Below are 26173 nucleotides of genomic sequence, written 5' to 3'. Positions count from 1 at the left end.
CACTCATCCCTTGGGGGCACCTGTGCTGAGTGAGAGTGTGGATGTCTGTCAGGAAGTCCAGGATCCAGCTGCACAGGGAGGAGCTGATGTTCGGGTCACTGGTCATATCATCCAGACAGGACGAGTCTGGATGATATGATGGTGTTGAAGGCGGAGCTAGAGTTAATGAACAGCATATGCACATATGTGTTTTTCTGGTCCAGGTGGGAGAGGGCAATGTGAAGTCCACTTGCTATTGCGTCTGTAGATCTGTTAGGCCTGTAGGCAAACTGGAGTGCTCAGAGCACTTCATAGCAATGGAGGTGAGTGCTACTGTTCGATAGTCATTTAGGCAGCTCACATTAGTTTTCTTTGGGACAGGGGTGATGGTGATCCTCTTAAAACATTTTGGGACAGCAGCCTGGTCCAGGAGCTTTCCGAGTGTTTATTTTCCTGATGTATTTACACACGACTGCCTGAGAAATCTGAAGAGAGCAGCAGCTGTCCTCTTCCAGCAAAAGCTCTTGAGATAGATGTTTATCAAAGCGTGCATAGAAGGTGTTAAGCTTATTAGGGTAGAGAAGCAGTTACCTTCCTCACTCTGCCGCTGTTTCCCTTGTAGTCTGCGATGGTCTTCAGACCACTCCACATGTTCATCCACATTCCTCCACATGAGCTGCTTAGTGTTGGAGGGAGGTTGGAACAGTCAGAATTTACATTCAGAAGGCAATATCCTTGGATTCTGCCAAACAAACACAGATTCTCACAAATGCTTGTACAGGACTGTCACGATGCACTCAGGAGTGAGCGACTCTCTCGTACAAATAAGAGAGAGATATTAGATATTGGATGGGGCCGCTTTATGTAAAAGCATATGGTTCTGTGAAAAAAATCTAACATTGCCCTATTTACCCATCCTGCAATCCAAGCACTCCATTTAGAGCTGGTCTGGAATCAGTCAACTGAGACATTTTTGGTAGCATTGAAGAGATTTGTTGCTCTGAGAGGCGTTATCTATTTCGACAAAATTTAAGAGAGCAGACCAAGACTTAAAAGGGCTATAAAAGACCAATAAAGTCCTGCAGTTATTGAAGTTTTTCTCAAAAGGGGGCATCACCTGGAAGTTCATTGCAGAGCAAACAGCCTGGTGGGGTGAATATTGGGATCATCTTGTCCAGTTGGTGAAAACCTGTCTCAAGAACGTACTAGGAAGAGCTTCACTCAGCTTTGAAGAAATGTGCACTGTACTAACAGAAGTCAAAGCTACCCTGAACTCTAGACCTCTCAATTTTGTGCACAATGAGGAAAATGAGGCAGCCACTTACATTCCCACCAGGGAATTGGGTGGTATAAGACGGATCAACAAGAAAACAAAATGAATAGGAGCCTAAAGTCCAAAAACAAGAGCATAAGCATCCAAAACATAGTTCACTGCTACCCTTGTAGCAGGAACAGGGAATGACCGGGCCCTAGCCACCTTTACCCAGGGAACTAGAACAGGTGTAGAAAAAGGCTGGACCGTAGTCGCCCTTGGGACAGGAACATGCTGAGGTGCTGAATAAGTCTTTACAAAGTCCAACACAGCTGTAGAAAAATGACACACTGACTTATTGCTTGTTGCCTCAGGTTCACTACATGGTTTAATAGTAACTAAACTAGAAAGTTCATTAGGCAGCTCTGAAACTCCACTGCTAACCCATCTTGAATTTGCCTCCGATAAAAGAGTTCACAGTCTTAACCAATGCTACTGACACGGAAAGAATTTAGAGTCTTTATGCTGGCAGACTAGGGTTTGAAAGGGTGGCAGTGCTACTCACAGGAGACATAGACTCAAGTGGAATAACTGTTTGAAGTTGACACGTGGACCTCTGAGAAGAGGGAGTCTGTGGGACCGAGGCAACATATCACTCTGAAGTGCTGTGGTGTATCTTGAAGGCCTGAACATGAAGATGAAACCTGGCGAGGATACGGTAACCTTGGAAACATGGTGTGAACATAACCTGACAACGAATAACAGGAAACTCACACACTGGATACACAGAGAGGAGACACATGGGGAACACAGCTGACACAAATGAACATGACACCACAGGGGAAGCAAAACTCAACACATTGGACATAAAACACAAGACTATCAAAATAAAACAGGAAACATAAACATGAAGACCAAAGACACACGGGGAGGTAAACGTAAACAGTTTCTGCCACTAGAGTGGCCGATAAAAGACGAAGTCATTTGATTTCACAGGCAGGCAACAGGTGAGACAAGCACATAAGCTCAAGGAATAAATCATAATGAATGCAAACCACAAAACTCAAATATATCAGAAAATGATACCAGACTAAACTATTTTTAAACAGTAACTAAATCATCATGATACCAAGAGAATATACAGTTAGCTCAGGATGCTGAGTGAAAACAATCCTGTCAATTGTCATTAGAAGACAGCATTTTCCAGGATCCTTTGCAGTAAGAAAAAAAATTAGGGAAGCCATTATAATTTGTGCTCTTCTGTTGTTCAGTGTTTCATGTTGTCCACCATTTTAAAGTCTCATATAAAGTCTATCGTCTCTTTTACAGATATCCTGTCTGTTTTCTTGGCTAAGGGATAGGACCAGGGATAGCTCAGTAGGTAGAGTCGGGCCCCATGATCAGAAGGTCGGTGGTTCGAATCCACTAAACGGCTACCCTGAGGTACCCCTGAGCAAGGTACTGCTCCCTGAGCGCCCAATGGCTGCCCACTGCTTCACTGAGTAAATGGGTTAAATGCAGAGAGGAATTTCCCCACGGGGATCAATAAAGTACACTTTTCTTTTCTAAGTGGATTTGCTACATCAGGGATATTTCAATCGGCTTTGCAGTCTTTAGGACCAGCGGCAAAAAAGTGGTCTGGTAACTCAAAGTGAGACCCAAGATTTCCCAGAATTCAAAAAGTTAAAGTTAAACAAATTTGACCTTGACCTTAAAGAGCCTGGTTTGACTGAAAAAGCCAGGAGAGAGCATGGTGAAATACCTGAGAGAGGTCTGGCCTTTGCTGAAGAGCTTGTTGTGACACCTGGTCCCTCTACATCACAGCTAAGAGAAAGTAAAAGGTTTTAATTCCCAGCCAGAGTCCTAAAAGAGGGATTTTCTCTATTTCCTAATTATAAAGCATTTTTATTGTTAATAATGGATTAATTCAAAATACAGGTTTGATCAGTATATAAAGGAAAAATATAGTTTAAGTAGTGAAAATGATTGTTTTAATGTCAGAGTTGTGTGTGTGCACATGAGCCAGCCTCAACCTTGTGTGTGTCTGAAGGAATGAAGGAAGATAAGAACTGTGTTGCCAACTCATCATAGAAATAATCCTGAAGAACCATAGCATTAGGTTTTTTAAGTGTAAAACACAAAACCATGATTTATATGTGGTTGTACTGATGGTTAACACAGTTGCACTTAAAACTAATATAATATAACATATTAAATGCAAATACATAAGGATCAGCCACAGAAAAATGATCTGTGGCTAATTCTAAATACAGGTCCTCTTCTGCTTCTCTTGAATATGGTGTGCCACAGGGCTCTGTTTTGGGGCCTTTATTGTTTTTGCTGTACATACTCCCTCTTCAGCACTTATTGAGCACTTTTAAAGATATTTCTTATCACTGCTATGCAGATGATATTCAGTTGTATATCTTCTTTAAGCCCCAAGATGTTTTCCAAACTACCGATTTTACAAAGGTGCTTAGATTCCATTAGGGGATGGATGGCTGATAACTTTCTTCAGCTAAATGAGGGGAAAACTGAAGTCCTTGTTTGTGCTCCCAAAAAACTGGTACCTATGGTGAGGGAAAACTTCGCTACATTTGCCAAACCTTCTATCAGGAACCTTGGTGTAACTTTTGACTCAGCTCTGACTTTGGACACTCATGCTAATTTAGTGGTTCGCTCCTGTTTTTATCATTTAAAAAATATTGCTAAGGTGAGTCCCATTATATCACGCTCAGAACTAGAAATGGTCATCCATGCATTTGTCTCATCTTGTTTGGATTATTGTAATTCTTTGTTTACTTGTTTATGTAAAGCCTCCGTGGATCGTCTCCAAGTTGTTCAGAACGCTGCCACAAAGCTTCTGACCAAGTCTTCTAAATACTCCCACGTTACACCTCTGCTGATCCAGTTGCACTGGCTCCCCATAAAATTAAGAATCCACTTCAAGATTTTGACTTTGACATTCAGCACCAACCTATATCAGAGATCTTTTAAATCAGTACATCCCCAGCAGGTCCCTGAGGTCAGGTGATGAGGACTTGCTGGTCGTCCAACATACGAGGCTAAAAGCGATAGTGTTTGTAACTGTGGCCCCCAGACTCTGGAACTCCCTTCCTTTGAGCCCAAGATCTGTGGACTCAGTGGTTTCATTTAAAAAACAGCTAAAAACCGATCTTTTTTGGGATTTGGGATTTTTGTCTTGAAAGGTGGTATACAAATACAATTTTACTTTACTTTACTTTAAGGGTTAATTATTCTTAGTTGCTTAATACTGGCATGCTGAATATCAATAAAATAAAATAAATATGTTTAAGTTAACCAGTATAATGAATCAGAAAATACAGTAACAGTGATTCTAATAACAGGCTTCACTGAGAGCCTGCACAGAGTCTGATCTTGGTGTGTGTGTGTGCAGGAAGTGAATTATATCCATTTGTAGTTAAATGTTTAAATTTAAATGATTTCTTTATGTTAAGAATAACAAAGAAAATGTAATGAGGTGATTTTAAAGTGTAAAAGCTGGCATGCTGAATATCAATAAAATAAAAATAAATAAAAGCTTTGTTTTAAATCATGTAAGTCAGATAGAGAGATAGATAAGGTATTTAAACGTCAACAGTTAGACTGTCCAAAATGCAAAATGTGACATCCAGTAGGGAAATGAGGGAGAAAGGGTGAGCAGATGTAAAAGAGATTTTGGGTTCTTCCCTTTCGTCTTCTGTGAGCAGTTCAGACGATTCCAGCAGATAGAGTCCAAACTCTGAACCTGTGAATTGATTTTTGAATTTCTGGATTTTCATCTGCTCATTTTTGCTGTTTGATGGTTCATTCAAAAGTATTTTGATTTGCATCATACTTCCACTAAATGCCCATCTGCTTTCCTGTTGGGTGAACAAAATCAGCATTAGCTCGGAGCAGGTTGTTAGATAAACATAGTTAAAGTATTTAATAATTGTTTAATGATGTTTTTATTATTTCATTTTGTTTTTGCTTTGCTCCTGTTAAATCGCTTTAACAAAGTCTAAATGGTGGACATATACTTTACTGTTTCACAGAAGGTTAAAAAGTCTGAGGATTCTTCTTTATTGGTGCAAATAGCTCTTACAGGTTATCCTAGCTATATTAATAAATTTATAATTCCTTGGAGCCTCCTTTCCAGGCCACTAAAATCATCCCAGAAATAACAATTGCCATGATCAATAGAGGAGCTACCATTAATATTCCTGCATTTATTCCCGTGTTCAGTGTTGACTGGAAAGTCCTCTTTATCCCATAATCTAACTTGTCAAAAATGAGCAGAGAAAAGCCAAAACCAATTTGCAGGTTTACAGTTTGGGCAGCAGTTGATCCCTTTGGCACCTGAAAGGAAAGAACCTCTGTGTCTTTTCAACTTTCATACCTGCCCCCCCTGTCTTTCTGGATATCTTCTGAAATGACATCTGGCCTCACCCACTGTGACATCCAATCAGCTGATGTCCTTATCTTCCTCTCTCATTCTACCTGACTGCTCCACATACATGGTTTAAAAAAAAAGTTTAAACTTTAAAATCACTTCATTACATTATATACCTTATTTCTAATACTCTGAACAGAGAAAATTCCATTATGTATGAACATTCAGTCACATATGAAAATACTTTAATTTAGTTTATGCTATTTTACTTTAACTAGATCTATCGTTAGCTCATTCTAATATGAAAATGTATTTCTTCAAAATCCCTTTTTGTTTTAAACACATTCAAATACTTTCTCTCACCTTTTCTCTTCAAAACTCTGTGCTTACTAATCACACAACACAATATAATTACTTTCATTAAATCACACATTTTAAAAGTCAGACGTTCTTTTAGATAAGTGGCTCCTTGGTGTCACTCGCTCACTTGCCCCTCCCATCCTTTTCACATAAACACATGCACACACAACTTCCAAGGTCATCTTTGCAAAAACAAGCCACTCCATATGAAATCTAAGTGAAAGGCCTTTTATTAGAATTATTACATAGATTATATATTTTTATTTATTATATTCAGATCAGAAAAATCATATCATTTCAAAAATAATTTCAGCAAAATCATATATGGTTCTCTGTTCAGCTACAACACTTAGTACCATTTGTTTTATTCAGAATCATGTGTAATAATGCGTTGTTATCTTTCATATTCCTGCAGCCACACAGACACTAATCTGCCAAGTGTGAAGCTGGATCATAGAATAGAATAGAATAGAATACTTTTATTTGTCAATTTCTTCAAATGTACTTGCCATACAAAGGAATTGAAATTACGTTTCACACTGTCCCATGCGTAGGCATTGACAACAATAAGGTGCAGATGCACAACAAAAACAAAAACAGCCCTAACAATAAGATAATAAATAGTAATATAATAATATAAATAGTGCTAAAAGAATACTAAAAATATATATATAGCAGCAGGTGTGTGCAATTGCAATGCAAGTCAGGAATGTTTTCAGTTCTTGTCTGTGCGCACAAAGACAGGGTGGCTGTAGCTCAGGAGGTGGAGCAGGTCATCTACTCATTAGAAGGTTGGTGGTTCAGTCTGCTCCACTGCTGCAGTCTCCGTGCCAAATATCTGTGGGCAAGATACTAATCCCAAGTTGCTTTCTGATGCATCTTTCAGAGTGTGAATGAGTCAGGCATGTTGTATAAAGTGATTTGAGTGTTAGAGAGTAGAAAAGTGCTAAATAAGAATCAGGCTATCATTCATTTAGCAAAATATAGGCGTTAGAATAATTTCCATTGCTTATCTGATTTCTGGGCAGCATGGTAGTGCAGCGATTAGCACTGTTGGCTAGACTTGTAGTCAAGACCACCTAAACCGAGACCAAGACAAGACCAAGTCGAGACGAGACCAAGACCGAGACCGAGAGTGAAACCAAGAGGACAGACGCACGCTTGGCCACAATATGGAGGGATTGGAGCATAGCTGAGCCACTGTGTGAGAGATGAGCAGCGTAAGGAAATTAAGTGAGGGTAGAAATTACTGAAAGATTAATAGGCTGTGTTTTGAGTTTTGTTCAAAAAAGAATGACTTCATATAGGAAAAAAAATATATCACATATGCAGGACACCTTAATCTAGCTTTTTAATTAAGCAGCGAGGCAGAACAAAGTCGGGGCTGTATCAAGACACGAGGACTAAACCCCAATTCAACCAGAGCCAGAACTGATCCGGAATTAAATCAGGACTACAACAGTTCAAAATCAGGACTACTGAGGACCTAAAAATCCTCATAGACCTGCACTACACTTATTTTTTAATTCTACCAAAGTCCACTATTTAGATTCAGAAATGTTTATATAATAACTTAGCCTTGTTGTGCGAACAAGCCTGCAAAACGTAATAAATATAGAATTTGAAAGTAACATATTGTATCTAAAAAGATACAGTAGGCACTGGATACATGTTCTGATGAGTTTTGGCAAACAACCATGTGACTAACATGTGTGTCTCACCTGCTCTTGTTCCCTCTCTGGTCTGTCCTCATTCTCTCTCTCAAATCAGACTAAATGTTTATTTTTTTAGATTTGTTAACATATTTGTTAACTTTAAGAGTAAAGAGAGAAACTATCTGTATTTCTTAATTGCAAATGGCACCAAATTGTATTCAAACTGAGCCACACTTATGGAGCTCCACAATTCTTTTCCTGGTGTTTTGGTTGACATCTCTTGATTTTCCCATGTCACAGAAACAGGCTCTGTGTTTTGCCTTATATGCATCCACAGCTGTGCCACCAGTTTACTCACATGGACTCTACAAACCAATCAGAAGCTTCTTCAGCTCAGAATAGAATCGTCTGGAGTTTCTTATTAATTAACAATAAACTTAGTGTATATGTGCTCCTAAATTTGATGAAAGTGATAAAAAAAATAGAATAAAGAGAGAGAGAGCTGTCTGACATTCAACTAATTCAAAAGATATTTCAATATTTATTTATCTAAAACAAAACAAGTTTACTCTAAATTCATGTTTAACAGTAAAAAAATTTTTTGATGTTTTTTCCCAACAGTGTCTAAAATATCTGGTTTCAGCTGTGAATATACTGCTGTGTATTGAAATTCCTCTTGTTTTGCATAGAAATATACTGAACAACATACAAAGCATAATATATAAAATAACATCTACCTGAGTTTTTCTTTGAAAGAAGCCCCTTATGTCCATTGTTGTGTTCATCAGTACATAACTGAAACCAATTTAGAGAGTTTGTTTAGCCGTGGAGGGAAACAACTGAAAATATGAAATAAACACACACATGTGAGCTAAGACTCTCTAAAAAAACCAACATTGTTGTTGTTCAGCTTTTCATTTCGCCATTTGTTGATTCACTTGAAGAGCAAGTAACGTAATATGGGTCAAGTGATAGTTTGATATCAATCTTTTGTGATACACCGCCATATTTACATTATTTGTACAGTACGAATGATTTGCTTTGGTACCTGGTCAAACTTAAGCTCTCCTCTGTCTGCCTGTCTGCGCTTCTCCTACAGCAAACTCGCAGGCAGCAGCTTCTCCCCCCTCGCTCACATGCGTAAGTGCTGTGCTCAGTCGCCTAGTGCCTGAGCTCGGATCATACCAAAATTAGGGGGAATTTACGACTGTGCGCTTCGAATATTGTGTGTAGTTTTTGTTTTATACAGTTGTCAGTCAGGCATCTGACGATGTTGATCTGAGAATGCAAGACCAAGACAGCGAGACCAAGACCACGTAAAAGTGGTCTCGAGACCGGTCTCAAGACCCAAATAGAGGAGCTAAATCAATGCACTTTTGTGAAAGACTGGGTGGGACCAGTTCCATGCAGGGCACGTGACCATCAAAAGGACACTGCAGTGTTGTGATGAGTTTGACATACTGGAGACAATTTTGTTAAAGAAGAGGGATGTGCAGGTAAAAGAAGAGCAGTTTAGCCTATTCCAAGGTAGAAGGAACCAGGAATCAAAGTGGCCAACAAACTAAACCAGGAACCAAAGGGGCTGTTCATCCATTTTGGTGGGTTGTATGTTAGGATTTGACTGGAAACTATGTGATATGGACTAACAGTCCTGGCATAAATCAGGAAGTAAAGATATGTGAATGGAGTGGAGATCACTACATCTTCAAAAATCAGGATTCACACCTAAGAGTAACTCAGAAGAGGTTGGAATCGCTGGTATCTGGATTGCCAAGGACTACAGCCAGCCATAACAAAAAGTGGTATAGAGGTAGATAGGCCACTTGGCTGGAATTAGTCACTGAAAGAGAAGAACCCATTCATATGTAGATGTGCATTGTGTGGCCAATGTGATTCAAGTATCTTCTAGCATGAGAGGAATTGCTGTCTCCTGGAATCATGCCATTGCCAAAGTCAGATGGATTGGCCATCACTGGAAGTAGGTGTAGCTGAATCTTGAGGTGAGGTGGTACCCATCCCTAATATAATCAGGAACTCTCTAGATGCTGAATCAAAAGACATTGTTGGGGACTTGAGGGAGGCAGCAAGCCACGCATAATTCCCCTGATACAAAGCAGATTCCTGAGACCATGTGGTGACCAAGAAGCAACAAAAGGTTCTAGGTAACCCTAACTTGGCCCGGGCAAAGAAGCAGAAATATAACCATAGGTTTGAAATTAAAAATGGAAATTGAAATGCCTACAGCACATAGAGCCAGCAACAAACAAGATATTGGACTTGAGGAGTGAAGACAACAGCCTAGGAAATGACAAGGATATTGAAAAAACAATTTTTCACCTTTGCCTGATGATTAAGGTTATGTAGCAGGCCTGGTAGCAGTCCAGAGATGTGTATGTTGCGTAGGACAACCTGACTATTTTGAAAAATCGGTGTAGGTTCCACTACTCCATTCTCACTCTTTTGTGATAACTAGACAAATAGATGAGAAAGAATCAGCTGCTAGGCTGGAGATGGGAGTGGCAGAAGTGTCACACAGTGTCTAGTGGAGCCCCATAGTTCTTATGGTGAGGAAAGATGGGTCTATACAGTTCTGTGCATTGGATTCAATGCAATTCATTTTAATTATACAGCGCCAAATCACAACAATAGTCGCCTTAAAGCGCTTTATATTGTAAGGTAGAACCTAGAATAATACATAAAGAGAAAAACCCAACAATCATATGACCCCCTATGAGCAAGCACTTTGGCAACAGTGGGAAGGAAAAACTCCCTTTTAACAGGAAGAAACCTCCGGCAGAACCAGGCTCAGGGAGGGGCGGGGCCATCTGCTGTGATGAGAGAAGGAAGACAGGATAAAGACATGCTGTGGAAGAGAGACAGAGATTAATACAGTGGTTGCAAAAGTATTTGGCCCCCTTGAACTTTTCCACATTTTGTCACATTACGGCCACAAACATAAATCCATTTTATTGGAATTCCACATGAAAGATCAATACAAAGTGGTGTACATGTGAGAAGTGGAATCATGTATGATTTATACATGATTCCAAAAAAGTTTTTACAAATAAACAACTGCAAAGTGGGGTGTGTGTAATTATTCAGCCCCCTGAGTCAATACTTTGTAGAACCACCTTTTGCTGCAATTCCAGCTGCCAGTCTTTTAGGGTCTGTCTCAACCAGCTTTGCACATCTACAGACTAAAATTCTTGCCCATTCTTCTTTGCAAAACAGCTCCAGCTCAGTCAGATTAGATGGACAGCGTTTCTGAACAGCAGTTTTCAGATCTTGTCACAGATTCTCGATTGAGAAGAGAGTATAATAAACAACATCATTGCGATGATCTATGTGAATATAACAGTAAATACTAAATATTGAATATTATTGTGCAGCACGTAGGATCGACAGCGCACAGGTAGGAGCCAAAAAGGGTGTAGTTTTTGTCTGTGAGCACCCATGGGAAGACAGCCTAGAGCTGGAGTGCAGCCAGGGACATGGCTCGTCGGGGGTGTCAGCTCACTAAGCTGGCCCTGCCGGCCACGTAGAGCCACAACATTTGGGCAATCTGCCAGAGAGAGAGCCAGCGCCGCAGGCCGGAGAACTGTCAACCGCTGGCCAATCCATCAGACGCAGCGAGGTCCGACTGGCGTATAAAACCGGCGAAGCACGGGCAATACGCCTGGGGAACACAGCCTACAGCAGTGCTGGCCGCTAGGCCCAACTCAAAGGATGTCAGGAGGGAGGAGGGCGGCTGGAGGACAGCTGAGCCTAGGCTCCGCGTCCTCCCCGCCTCAACTGAACATGGCCATCTCCACATGCCTGCATAGGCCCCTCAGCAAGGTGGCCGCAGGGTAGACAGGCAGTCCCATCAGGCAACCCTGGTTGTCTGACCGGAGCAAAGCGTCAGAAACATCAACCTCCTGACAATCAACATTGTCCGGGGGGGGCGTTGGAGGAGGGGCCAAAGGCAAGGCAACTACTCCCGCCATGCACGGCAGCAACCAACTGCGGGCAGGGGACCATAAATGCTGGGAGGCAGGGCACACGACTGCCTGCAACCAGACCAATCAGGCCGCAGCAGCGGCACCTGAGACAGGAGGTTCTGAGGCTGCATGATAGCATCAACCTTGAGGTCCACTCTACTAGATGGCACCTCAGGAAGGGCTAATTCCCACACCTGGCATGCTCCAATCAAGAGCTGAAGGGACCCATCTCACCCGACACTGTGCCTGGGGACCAGCAGGGGGCAGCCCAGGGACAGGTGGGCAACACCGGAGGAGAGGATGGAAGCTTCTTCAACATCCACCACCTGATAGTCAACCTCCACCGACCAGGGCCTCACAGAGGCGGAGCCATGGGAAGGACGCTGTGGGAGGGACAGGCAGTGAATCAGCAACAGGTGTGGGAGGGGACCCAGCCCATGACCTGCCTATCTGGTGTCTACAGCAGTGGCAGCCATGTTCCCCATAGTAGCCTGCTCTCTCATTTTTGGAGGCAGGAGAAGAGGGAGGGGCGGGCCATTTAAATGCTCTTTCAGAAAACCAACCACGGTCTGTCTAGTTTGTGCTGGCAACAAAGCATTGCATGCAAGCGTCAGCTTCTTTAGCCAACACAGTAGTGATGTGTCGGTCGCGAACAAAACGGTTCTTAGAGCTGACTCTTTGAAGTGAACGACGCGAGCCAGCTCCTTATTCCGAGCCGTGGTTTTTTTCCCTCTTTCTCTCACCCTCTCTCTCGCACTTTTTTTCCGCTTCACTCCGGGGGGGCGGTAGTTACACTCGCACTCAGGGGGGATTGCAGTGACATGCCCGTGAGCTTCGCCAGCAGCCAGCTGTGCCAGAGTGACCGAGCCCCAGGCCGAGAGGATGAGGGCACCCCACCCCCGAAGTGGCCCGAGCGAGCTCCAGGCTCCAGGCCCCGACGAGTGAGCCGGTGTGTACCTGTACGCCCATCCCCGGACACAAAGAACCACCAACGCACCGATGTCTGAGGGCGTCTGCCACTGGCAGGGGAAGGTGTTGGGGGAGATAGGCCTCCATACCTTGGAGGGCCTGAGATGTCCCCAGAGAGGTAGCGTCTGATACCCAACCTGAAATATAGACACAGACATACAGGCACACACAGATGCAAACATCCATTCCCACCCTCATGCTCTCATATGCAATTACTCCACACTCACCCAACGTGGAGACAGACATAAAGAGACACTGTACACACAATCACACTCCCCAAGCGTACTCTAAGAACTGGGTTTAGGTACCCTTGCCCCTGGAGGGGGAAACTGCACCCAGAACCAGGTAGTGTTACCCTTTTCCCTGGGGTGGAGAGAATCAGACTGCCTTGACTCGGCAGCAGCAGGGAGGCCCCACATTCCAGACCCCAATCGGATGGCAAACTCCTCCTCCTAGCCCCCCCGCTCCAGCAGGCCGCAGACAACGGGGGTGTGTGAAGACTCCAAACCTCCCTCCGCCCGCTCGTATGTAGTGTTGATGCATGTGTGTCCTAAGGTGCATTTAAAACCCAGGAGGGCATGGAGCTACCTGCCAGAGAGCAGCTGGTTAGTCCATAGCCCCTCCTGATAGCCCTCAATGTCTACATGCATTTAAAATTGAGAGGTGGGCAACGGCGCCAGGGGTGAGGTGTACACCCTGATGGTAATTTGGATTCTGTGTAGCGTGGCCACCCCCAAGATCCTATATGTATGTGTAATGAGAGTGTGAGTAATGTGAATGTCTAAGTTGTGGGATAAATTTGAGGCAGAGGCAGCCAGAAGGGGACAGAGGGGGGGGGGGGGGATGCCTCCCCTGCACCCTGGTGACACACCTTTACCCCAAGGCCCTGCATGTGTGGGTGGTTGTGGTGGAGCGGGAAGAGGGAGGCAGCTGGAGATGGGGAGGGAAGGAAGGGAGGGGCAAGTGACCCCTCCCTGGGGCCAGCTCCCCCGCTGACCCCAGTAGGCACCCCCCATACTCTGCAACCCGCCAGGGAAAGGGGGCCCAGGCCCATCCGGACCGGGGCCCAGTTCAGCAGCGCCGCCTGGCCCCACAGAGCCCGGGACAGCCTTCCCGACCCCACCACAGAGAAAACTGCACCCACCCCACCATCCACTCATCTTCCAGACTACGCAAGACAATAGACAGCCAGGCTGAGATCTTCCTCCACCTCTCCTGTATCTCCCCCTCCTGCAGAGTGAGTTCCTGAAGATAGGAGACCTCCTGCAAGATGTAACAGCCTCCCCCACCAGTTGAAGAGCCCCCCAGGTGGCTCGATGCACCGGCAGCACCCTGCGCCAGAACTGGGCCCCCATACACCCACCCACCCACAACCCCGGCAACACACCAACCAGGACCCAAGCCCCCGAGGCCCAGCCAGGGCCCCAGCCAAGAGACGGAGCACCCCCAGAACCCCACGCCCGTCCCGGACCCACCCAGGGGCAGCCAGGCTACCAGGTCAGTAACCCATGTCCGTCAGCACAGACCCTCCCCTAGCCCCACTGCACGCAGCCACGAGGAAACCGTCACCTAAGAGCCAACCGAGCCCTTAATAGGCCATGGCCGCAACCCCAGGTTGAGCCCCCCAAGGAAGATGCTCCTGGGGAACCCCCCGACGCCCTAAGCCTGTCCCTACCCCCACACCAATCACAACAGCAAAGGTGGGACCAAACTATGACCCCCCACCCCCACTAGGTGATGGAGCTGATCAAAGGAGCCCAGAGCAATTGATCTATTGTGGTGGCAGAGGCTGTATCAAGACTAATGTAATCTATTAGATAAATTCTATATTGGTTAGAATTAAGATCATTTTTATTTTTCCAGTTCATGAGGACTGTTTTCTTGGCTATGCATAGGGCAGTGAAAACCATATGGGCCATATTCTTATCTGTAGTGCCATTATCTAAGCTGCCCAACAAACACACTAAGGGGGAAGTTGGAATGTTACATTTCAGACACTTTGATAAGTCTTCACATATCTCGCGCCAAAACTTCTGAACTGGTGGACAGAACCAAAGAGCGTGGATATAATTGTCCGGTGAATTGGTTTGGCAGTGTGAGCAGTTGTTGATAGACATAAAGCCCACCTTGAACATCCGATGACCTGTATAGTGCACTCTATGTAGTATTTTGTATTGAATTAATTGAAGACTGGGATTTCTAATTAAATGAAAGGTTTTTAAGCAAATCTGAGACCAGAAGTTTTGGTCTAAGTTAACTGATAAATCTGCTTCCCATTTTGCAATAGGAAGTGATATTGATTCATCTGTTTTAGAAAGCATTCTGTATATTTTGGATAGTAATTTGGGGGTTTTAAGAGTAAGAAATTGAACCACACTTGGTGGTGTTTGTAGTTCAACTTGACCCGGTTTAAATTTCTTTTTTACTATGGATTTAATTTGTTGATATTCTAAAAATCTTTTCTTGTTGATCCTATATTGTGTAACTAGTCTGTCAAATGGAATAAATTCTGTTCCTTCTAATATATGTTCCAAGTATTTGATTCCTTTACAACACCAATCTGAAAAGTTTATCATATTATTGTTTTGTAATATGTCAGGGTTGTTCCAGATAGGTGTACGTTTGCATGGGATTAATGAAGACTCCGTCAATTTTAGAAACTCCCACCATGCTGTCATAGAAGAGTCCTGTTAGTAAATGATTAAGTAGCTGATCAACATATTGATTTAGTCTGCCTTACAGAAACCTGCTTACAGCAATATGATTATATTAGTTTATTATTATTATTATTTTTTGCATGGGATTAATGAAGACGCTGTCAATTTTAGAAACTCCCACCATGCTGTCAGAGAAGCGCTGATGTTGACGCTTTTGAAGCATTCATTTCGTTGGATGTTTGAGCTGATAAATGGTAGGTCTGAAATCTCTAGATTATTGCAAAGTGCTTGTTCTACATCTAGCCAAGGTTCATCTAAGAGGGTGTGTTTTAGCCATTAGTAGTGCTGAAAGTTAGGTAGTTCTAATCCTCCTTTATCCTTGGTCTTTTGTAGTGTTTTTAAGCTTATACGTGGGGGTTTATCTTTCCAAAGGAATTTGGACATGTATGAATCTAGGGATCTGAACCAATCTTGTGGTGGTTTAGTTGGGATCATTGAGAATAAATAATTTATTTTTGGTAAGACCATCATTTTTATAGCGGCAACCCTTCCCATGAGTGATATGGGTAGAGATTTCCATCTAGCCAGATCACCTTCTACCTTCTTTAAAAGTGGGATATGGTTTAATTTAGTTAGATCTGCAAGCTTGGGAGAAACATTAATACCTAAATATTTTATATTTCCAGATTGCAGTGGTGTAGAAGAAGAATTATGGAAGGAGCAATTTATCGGAAGGACTGTAGATTCAATCACACCAGAGATATTGGTTTGTGAATTTTGGAGAAAACGTAACACATCGTCCGCATAAAGGCTGACTTTATGTTCCACGTTCTTGTATTTTATGCCCTTAATTACTGTATTCTGTCTAATTGCTGCTGCTAGTGGTTCAATAAAAATTGTAAACAGTGAAGGGGAGAGTGGGCATTCCTGCCTGGTGCCCCTCAGGAGACAGAAGCTGGAGGATGTTTGGTCATTTGTTCTGACACAAGCTGTTGGGGAATTGTATAATATTTTTAACCAGTTAATGAAAGAGGATCCAAAACCAAATTTGTGTAAAGTTGCAAATAGAAATTTCCAGTTAACTCTGTCAAATGCTTTCTCTGCATCTAAAGAAAATATTGTAGTTTCGATGTTTTTACTGTATGAGTAGTCTATCAAATTAAGTAATCTACCTGTATTTGTTGATGAGTGCCTACCTTTTATGAAACCAGTTTAGTCAGGATGAAGTAAGAGGGGGGTTATTTTCTCTAGTCTCTTTGAGAGAGCTTTGCAGATTATTTTAAGGTCTACATGTATAAGGGATATTGGACGATAGCTTGAGGGATATACAGGGTCTTTGCCTGGTTTTAGCAGGAGATTAATGTTTGCAGAATTCATATTTGATGGAAGTCTGCCCTTTTCTTTAATTTCCAACAACGTTCTGCAAAAAAAATGGTGCTAGAATCGTCCAGAATTCTTTGTAGAATTCTGCAGGAAAGCCGTCTGGACCTGGAGCCTTATTATTGGGCATACTTATCAGGGCTTCCTGGAGTTCACCTGGTGTCAGTGGCGAATCCAGTGCCATTGCTTGAGTGTCCAATAATTTTGGAGGAGTTATGTTGTCCAAAAACTGATCAATTTTGTTTTTAGATGGGTTTATTTGAGCCAGGCCAGCTACTAGGTGGCATAGGGGGCTGCCCTGCCGCCTCCCCCAGTTGTGCAGAGATAAATCGAGGCGCTCAAGCTGCCTGGGCGATGGCAGCAGATCCATCCTGTGGTCTCCATGGGCAGCCCGCAATGAACAGTTCCAGGATCTCCTGCTCTGGGTTACAGCCACAGCCTCGCTGAGTTGACTAGCGTAGGGGAAAGGCTAGTCCTTCGGCCCCATCCGACCCTCCCAGAACCGCCAGCGATAGTCCTGTGGTACAAGGCCCTGTTGGACATCTGCAAAGCTGCTGCTCACACGCGGGCAGGCTGAGAGCCACTGCATGGGCTTTGCCAGACAGCAGCGGGAGCAGAATCAGCACTTACTCCTCCTCCAACCAATGGTACACAACCGCCATGGCCCGCAAGACCTCCAGGAAGGCGGGGGGTGGTCGTCTCCCTCCCCCATACAGTAGAGGGACACTGGCGGGGGCCAGCCCAAGCTACCAGACTTCCCAAAAGCCCCATCCAGTGCTCAGATTGGTCCTGCAGTTGTTCCAGCTGGTGGCTAAACACCACCTCCTGCTCCTACTGCATACCCACCAGCTCACCCACCATCCAGGCCAGCGCCTCCACTGGCTGGGCCGGTCTTGGTTCTGCCAGTGGAGGCGCTGGGTTTTGGCACCACTGTGGAAATGATGTACCCGCCAACAGCGTTTGCAGTTGCACACGTTTTTATTTGCACTGTTTTTAACTGGACAACTTTTCATCTGCCCTGCTTGTAGCCCTAGGTCCCACCTCAGGTCCCAGCACATCTTTTATCGAGGAGGCATGACTAGATGATGGAGCTCAAGTTTGAGTCAGCCTCACACCTGAGGCTGATTCCGCACCCTGAACCCTCTGCTCCACCCCTCCCCTGCAGCTGAGCCACAAACCACACCCTGCCACATGACTCAACAGCATTTTGAGAATGTCTGTGTGTCTGTCTGACTGTATGTCCACAGTGAAGCCATCTGAGCCACAGTGCTGGATGGAGGGCAAATTCTTGGAAGGCAGTGATGTTAAGATGAGCTGCAAGTCCGCTGATGGCTCTGATCCTATCCATTACAAATGGGAAAAAGTACTGGACGAAGGCAAATATGTAGACAAGCTGCCTCCACTGACACTGATAGGTAAGTCTGTCAGATGTACCTAGGGCTTTTTAAAACAAAAATTTAAACCTTGAAACGAAGCAAAAAAGAACAAAACACACACATCATTGTGATGTGGTAGGGCATCATAATGAAAACATAAAAAGTGTGTTGTACAGCTCTCTCCATGCCCAAAATATATATACCTCGATCTGGTCAACTTTGACCTTTGTTTATCCAACCTCGGTACTCACGTCCCCCAAGGTCAAGTGTATTGTTCTGGAATTTGAAGATGATCTATAAAAAATTGCAGGTAATATAAACTGTTTAATGATTTTCACATTTGGTGTTACTGACCTTCAACCAATTTTCAAAAAAATTCTACCATGATGCCAAATCTGAAAAATGCTAAACTGTGGACACTAGATGCTGTGCATGCTAACATAAAGACAAACAAACAGAACCGATTACATACTCGTTTTACTGCATAGTCATGTTTCAGCTCTTAAATAAATGAAGACTTCTGACTAATCTAAGTTATTCTGTTCTCCTTTTATCTTTTTCAAGTACATTTAGCTTGCATAAAGAATCTGTCAAAAGTATTTACTTTTTAAAAACAGCAAAGATTTGTACAAAGGCCATGGCTATTTCTTTATGTTAACTCATCTTTAGGTACATTTATTTCAATAGAAATCAACTCTTTTTCAAACAACACCATAAAACAGTAGTGCACTCTTAGATGCTGTCTTGTCATTCTTGGTACATCAGATTTCAAAACCCCAGAGATTGTGGCACTGAGGAATTTGACCAAGGACGATGCCGGACTCTACAAATGCACAGCCAGCAATGATGTGGGAGAAGAGAGCTGCACAGTGGAAGTCAAGATACACTGTGAGTGAAGAACTTTTTTTGAACACTGAATAAGTTAACAATTGCTGCTTTTGATTTGCAGAATAAAATCCCCTCTTCATGTCATTGTAGAGCTCATCTGCAAATTATTTTCATACACACTGCCTGAAGTGCTATAGTGAAACTGTAGGTGAACGTGACATTCTTTTAAATTGCAGATCACAACATCTCTCAAAATTTGTGGTCTGTCTGTGCTTCTCAACCTTAAGTTCACTGCTTCTTAAGTGGAATCTCAGTTATTTTCCTAAAATCATTGATCATTTTTCTTTTAGCAAAAATGTGGATGAAATTTGTTGAAGTGGATGGGAAGACAGTCTTTTCTCTATAGTTCAAAATAATACATTGCATTGTAAACTCACACTTGAAGGGGCTTTCTACACTCATTATTGATCAGATCCATCAATTAACACTAGACTCCATATATGATAGTGTTTTTTTGTTGATTCTGAGTGGAAAGGTGGTGCATTGGTTCACCCTATCACCTTGCATTAGTGGTTTAAATTTAGATTGGCTGGGGCTTTGGTGTGACAAAGCCTCCCTCAAACTTTAATGTAATGCAAATGGACTTATTCTTATACAGTGCTTTTCTATGCTCTTTCTATGTAAATGCTTTCTATCTAAATCCTACTTCGGAGAGCAACATGGGGTTAGTATCTTGCCCAAGGACATTTGGCATGCAGACTGGAGCAGACAGGGATCAAAACACAACTGAAGACAATGAGGGAATAACTATGGGCAGAAACATCATGAGATATTGTGTGTAGGTATTTGAGGTAAAAAATGAATTTCATCCATTATGAATATGAATATTGTGAGAAAACCTGGAACAACTTAAGTGCTTGTCAGTACTTTCCCGGATCTGCTGTACCAATCCATTCTTTTCCTCATACCACTAGCAATGCAGCTCTTTTGATTTGAACATAATAAAAACCCTCAGTGGCCACATGGGAAATGTTCTGGCACAGGACATAAACTACTCTCCCAGTCCTCCCTCTGACATTGAGTCAGCACTGTCATCTGTGGGACATATTTGTCCTACGTATATTACACGCTTGACAGTGGCTTGTGCAGTAGCCTGGAGTTGGTCTCCAGCAGTGTTGTTCAAATTACTTGAATAAAGTAATTAGTTACTTAGTCACTTTTTAAAGAGTCAAACTCAAAGTAATGTCAGTATTTCCCAACATTAAATGCTGCATGGTGCTGCTCTATCCCGCGCCCCATGTTTTCTATTCTTGATCTACACATGTGTCTGTTGGTGCCATGGACGTTGGAAAGTAACAGTAATCTAATTACCTTTTTGCAATAGCAATCCCTTACATTAAAAAGTAATTGGATTATGTGTTACTGCCCATCTCTGGTCTCCAGTATTGTCTTCCAGTGCACTGAGTTCCTAAGGAACATTACTAGTGTACTTTAAGCCTTGTATAGTGCCAAGCATTCCTATACCTGTGAGATCTGATTGAAATGACCTCCTCAACATGTCTTGAAGTTCCCCTGAGGCCTGGTAATGAACTAATCATTTGATTCAGGAGTGTTGATCCAGGGTGAGATCTAAAACCTGCAGGACACCGTCCCTCGAGGCCTGGATTTGGACACCCCGATCTAAAGGATAAAGATCACTCTTTCAAGGATGTCAGTGTTCACATTTTAGACAGACAAGACAGATAGTTTGACAGAGAAGTGAAAGAGGCCTTCTATGTCCACTGTGAACAGCCATCTTTCAACAGAGGAGGTGGCTTATCACACCAACTGCTTGCCACCTACAATGCAGTTTTGAGATCCCTTTCCCAAGGTGCCTCAAGCCCTACTTACATCTTGCGTCAGTTGATCTCAATGGGTCACATGATATAGGGTGAGGGAAGGTTTGTTCTGCTGATGAACTCTGCTGTTAATGACTTACAGCTTTTTTAACATCTTGGCTCATGTGACAAGGCACATCATCAATAGTGGTTCAACGACCTTCTTAATGGACCACCCCCACTAGGGTTTTAAATATCTGAGACTTTCCACCATTTGGTTTTATAACTGAAGAAGCTTTCAGATGAGAGGTGAAGTGTCTTCAAGAAACTTTAAAAAGTCCAGTTTCGTTCTTTTCCAAGCTCATCAGACAATATAGGAGAAATCTGCTCTCTCTTTCTAGTTGCTGTCAGTACTCCTGCTGCAGCATCAGCATTTTAGATCAAGTGACGGCTTTTCAGTCAGTTTTTAGAACAACCTGATAATAATGAACTAAAGTAATCCAGTCTAGAAGATCTAACTGGATGAAGAGGATTTTTAGCATCATTTTAAGACTGGATTTTTCTAAGTTTAGATATTGTGCAAATGGAAGAGAGCATATCTGTTTAATATTTTTTGAGCCTTTGTGTTTTATGCTTGAATCATTCAAGTATAAAAAAAATGCACCCTACTCAAGGGATGAACCTGTCATGGCTACTGGACGGACTCACGCGCAGATAGTTCTTTCTTTGAGAACAAAAGGAGATTATTTATTTACAACAGGGATCACCTCAGTGCTATATATATGTACAGTGAGTTGGGAGGGGGGTCCAGGGCGAGAAGGGGGAGGAATCCACACACGCTTCCTCTTCCACACAGTCACCGCCACAGCTCCTCCGCACACATGCACTCCTCTTCAGCCGCACTTGCTCCAAAACTCCACACACGCTGCCACACCCGGGCAGGTCCCGTGATTTGCCAGAAGAGGGATATCTACACACAGAATTTCAACGTTAGTTCCACAGCAAAATACACACAGTGGATTCTTTTGATAATGCCGAGAGCACGAACTCAGGAGGTTCAACGTTCCAGCGGTGAGCTGCTCTGTGCCACTGCCTTAAATAGCAGCTGGGGAAATCAGCCAGATCAGCAGCAGGTGGACACAATCACACAGGTGCGTGGGCCAAGAGCGAGAGCCCGTAACGAGCTCCACCCAGGCAGAGAGGAGGAGAAAAAAAAAGAACAACAACAACAAAACCTGTAGCCAGCGGGAGCCAGCCAGAGAGACACGGGGACCGTGACAGAACCAGTGCCAGCCAAACAATTTATCAAAGAACCCATTTTAAATGGAATCTTTAGACACCTTGTTACTAGCAGCCTGGTGCAAAACACACCTTGAAACAACAACAAGGTGATTTAAAAAGACAGCCAAAAATCTGTTACAGCTCAATATCTTGTGCCGTGTGTCTTTAAAATAATTTGAGGGAAACTGGACAAGTGGAAGACAAAAGAGGTAGCAGGCCTTTAACAAACTACAAACTTTCCAATTGGTAGACAATGCACTCTTCCTCCTGAGCCACAACCACCTCTTAGAATAAGTATTTGCATTTGCACATACTTCAGTAAATCACTGAACATATTTCCAACTTTTCAAGAACAATAAAAAGTGATGACTCAAGACTTTCGCACAATACTATAGTCGACAACTTGGAACTTCTGGAATAGCATTATTTAAAACAATTTTAAAATGTATTGATTTTCAAGGTTCAATTATTTTATATTATAGCTATAATATATAATAGCTGAAGGGATAAATTGGGTTTTTTTTTATCTGGCTTTAGCTTTTATAATACTGGGGTGTGTTATATAGGTTTCTGAAAATGATAAAGACGGGGAGACAAGTATTTTACTGAAACTTGCATGCAACTGAAAAATAGCAATGGTGAATTTGATGCATTGGTGGTTGTAGCATAATAGTGTGTCTTACATCAATATTTTTTGTTATTTTTGGTAGATGTGAAGGGAATTGGTGTGGTAGCAGGTGTAGTGGTTGGTGTGTCCTTCGCCATTCTGCTTATCTTACTCATCATCTGGTTGGTATTCTGCAAAAAGGACATGGAAAAAAATGAAGAGGAGGAGACGCCCAATGAAATCAGGTAGACAATGCCTAGAATATTTCTTTGCACATGATAACTACCCATGACAAAAAACTTTACTTTTACAGTTTTATTCAATATATTAATATAATTGCTGCATGTTATACAATCATTCATTTCATCGTTTCAGCCATCTCATTACCAGAATCACTGAAATATATGTATAACCTGTATACCTGTAGGACTGCCTTTCTGATCCATCAATGTTTCTGCATGAAATAAAAACTTCAAATAGATGAATCCCAAAATGATAGTTTCAATTTATGGCTGTATTGGTTATAACAGCAGTTACTTTTTCTCACTTTTTACACAAACTGATTGTATTAGTTTGAATTGAAATAATTCAGACTGTTGTGGAATTTTTCTATTAATTAACCAGTTACAGAACAAGAAAGTTGAAAGTATTCATTACTGATCAGAAGACTTAGAACACTCTAATCCTTCCAGTTATTTATTGCAATTCAAGTCGTTCAAATCCAATGAATCCAGCTTGAAATGGTACAAAGGTAAGTGTTGAACTGCCAGAGGTTAAAAAAAGGTAAGGTTACCCAACACTAAAAAATAATGTACATTTCAGAAAAATGGCCTTTTTCAGGGAACACAACATGGTTTTAACAATTTAAATCTGTTCTCCAACAATGGAGGTTGATCCAGCCGTGAAAGCTGGTGCTACTAATTCCTACAGGTCTTCCAACTTCTCTGGATTACTTCCAGCTCCCTCTGTCTGCATAAAAGCAGTGTTGGAGCACACTGATGTACCCTCGTGAGCATCACTTGAACAGTACTGTACTGCAGAAAGTAGTGTGTTGTACAGAAATGGTGAGAAAAAGGCAATTAACAATGGAAGAGAGACAGACCATCATAACATTTATAAATGTAGGTCTGTCCTACAGAGAAGCTGCAAAGAAAGTCAAGGTGTCAGCGAGTACAGTTTCCTTCACCATCAAAGACACTCAGAAACACCCCAGTTTCCACAAAGCGCAAGCTACCACAATAAAACCATTCAGGAGCTGAAATAATCGACTTGTACCTTTGGCTTAATCGTTGCCCAGCATATCTGAAATGTCTCCGCCAAAGAAAGCCTCGAACCTAGGCAAGAATAAGACCATCGACAAATGGTCGAGCATCGAGCTTGATGCTAATGATAGTTGCACCAGCAGGGCTTTGGCTGAGCCTAAAGTTGTCACTCCGGATGACAAGAGTGAAATGTATAAGATATGCCAGGAAATATGTAAGACAATATCTGAATCAATCCTGGAAAAACTTGATGAGCAGTTTGATGCTTTTGAGGCCAAGTTCCAGTTGGTGCTATCCGTACAGACTGACTTACAGAACCGCATGGAAGGTCAGGAAATTAGCGGTCAACGCCCCGGGAATAGCGAATGGGAATGCTTGAAGCCAAATGCGAGGACCTGGCAAAGCTTGTAAATCAGATTCAACCCAAACTATTGGACTTGGAGGCCTGTACTCGGAGACTTAATATAAAAATTGTTGGCATAAAACAGCGCTCAGAAGATAGGGAGGCCGAAGGAGTTTATTTCCAACCTCATCCCCGAATTATTGGGTGAGCAACACTTCCCACATCCACTTAAGGTCGACCACGCTCATCGATCCCTATGGCCTAGGCTGGCAGCGGGAGAGAAACCGCATACCATCATCGCCCGAATACATCACTTTCAGACGAAAGAGCTTATTCTATGCCTCGCCAGGATGCAACCGATGGAGTACAAGGGGAATAAAGTTCTGATCTTCCCAGACTACACCAGCGAAGTAATGAGCTAGCACTGTTCCTTCCGGAATGTGATGCAAGCCCTGAGAGAAGATGGAATTAAATTCCAGCTATGGTACCCAACAAAGCTGTGTGTGCACTAGAAAGATGAGGATGTTCCGGAGGTTTTCAATGATCCAGAACAAGCAGAGGTGGCTCGCCAGCGTTACATATAGTGCTACAGAGAAGGAGTAACTTGCCTATCAGCTGTGATTGCATGTCTTCTTTTTTCTTTTTTTTCTCTCTTTTTGTCTAATAAGGTGAGCGAGCTTTTAGTTTGTGTTGTGCCTCACGCTGTGGACTATCAAACAGACTGCACTGTGTTGTTCCTAATTTCTGACTTTTTAAAAAATATTTTGTTTTCTTTATCTGTATGCTAACTGTCAATCCACAGTTTGCATACAAACTAGCGCTGATCAGCTTTTCCAGAAAGCACATAGTTCAGTAAGCTCATCTGGTAATGTGTCATAGTTATATATATATAATTATATTAGTTAAGTAAGTGCAATAGAATACAAATAGAATACACGCATCTAAGCCACAAAACAAAACAATACCCCAGCGCCTATCACCCGCCCACACCGCTGCTCCCAAAAATGACATGCATCTATCCCTAGTAAACCAAACCGAGGCTGCTGGGCAAATTGTGAACCTCACTTAAAGGAATCACAATGCCCGGATGATACGGATGATAAAGGATTCAGAAAGTTTATTCATGCAGGCCCATATGACAGAGAATGTGCATCTTTTTTGTTTTCATATTTTAATTTATATTTAATTGTGTTGTGGTTTGCAGTGTTTTGTGTTGTTTCACTTTAAATTTGTTTAAAAGGTAAAAGCTGAAAATTTAAATAGATAAAAGTTGAAATGTGAATAGTTGGTTTTTGTATAATATGATTTATTTATTACATTTTATGTGGAGTGAATAAATATATGAGTATATTTACAAGCCAGGAAGTACCAACGACCAGATTTAAATTATTTGAATATATCTGAGTGCTTGTGTACAAATACACAAACAATACACATATGCTTTCAATTGTGTAATTTAAGTGATCTAGGTAGCTCTGTTTTGGAAGTTCAGTTAACGCTAGAAATGTGTTTTGGAGTTTGTACGTGCTTTGTCTCTAGGGGCCACCGTATATATTTATATATAAACATATATAAATAAAACCACTTTTTTTTTACATTAGTAATTCCTTTTGTGCATAATTTTATATTTTTGTTAATAATAAATTAATTAAAGCAACAAAACAACCTGAAGAGCCGGTTGGGAGCTGAAAGAGCCGGTTCTCTAAAAAGAGCCGGAAATCCCATCACTAATAACAACGATTCTAATATAATGTGGCTGGAGATCTTAACTGTTATCTTGACCCCTTCTTAGATAGATCATCCACGTGACTAGCACACCATTGTTTTTCTTGTGACATTACCAATAAGTTTGATGTGTCACATGGCCCTCTTCCTATTGAAAAAAACTAAAGTTGTATCCAAGATGGCCGACTTCTAAATGGCCACCATGGTCACCACCCATCTTGATGAGTTTGCCCCCTCACATATACTAATGTGCCACAAACAGGACTTTAATATCACCAACCATTCCCATTTTATTACGGTGTATCC

At 42.3% G+C, this 26173-nt stretch overlaps 1 protein-coding gene across 1 annotated transcript in view; it reads left to right on the top strand.

The window, feature by feature from the left end:
• LOC308387529 (CXADR-like membrane protein) overlaps positions 1-26173 on the top strand; it is a gene marked incomplete at its 5' end in the record, with an annotated part of 116014 nt that overhangs the window by 85658 nt on the left and 4183 nt on the right. Inside the window, 3 exon segments of the mRNA XM_080867632.1 lie at positions 17876-18043; positions 18770-18892; positions 22641-22782. Coding sequence (XP_080723758.1) covers positions 17876-18043; positions 18770-18892; positions 22641-22782 — 433 coding nt within the window.

The sequence above is a fragment of the Rhamphochromis sp. 'chilingali' genome (genome assembly GCF_963969265.1).
Source record: "Rhamphochromis sp. 'chilingali' genome assembly, chromosome: 19".
Lineage (NCBI taxonomy): Eukaryota > Metazoa > Chordata > Actinopteri > Cichliformes > Cichlidae > Rhamphochromis > Rhamphochromis sp. 'chilingali'.
This window is presented reverse-complemented; position numbering and strand designations above follow the sequence as displayed.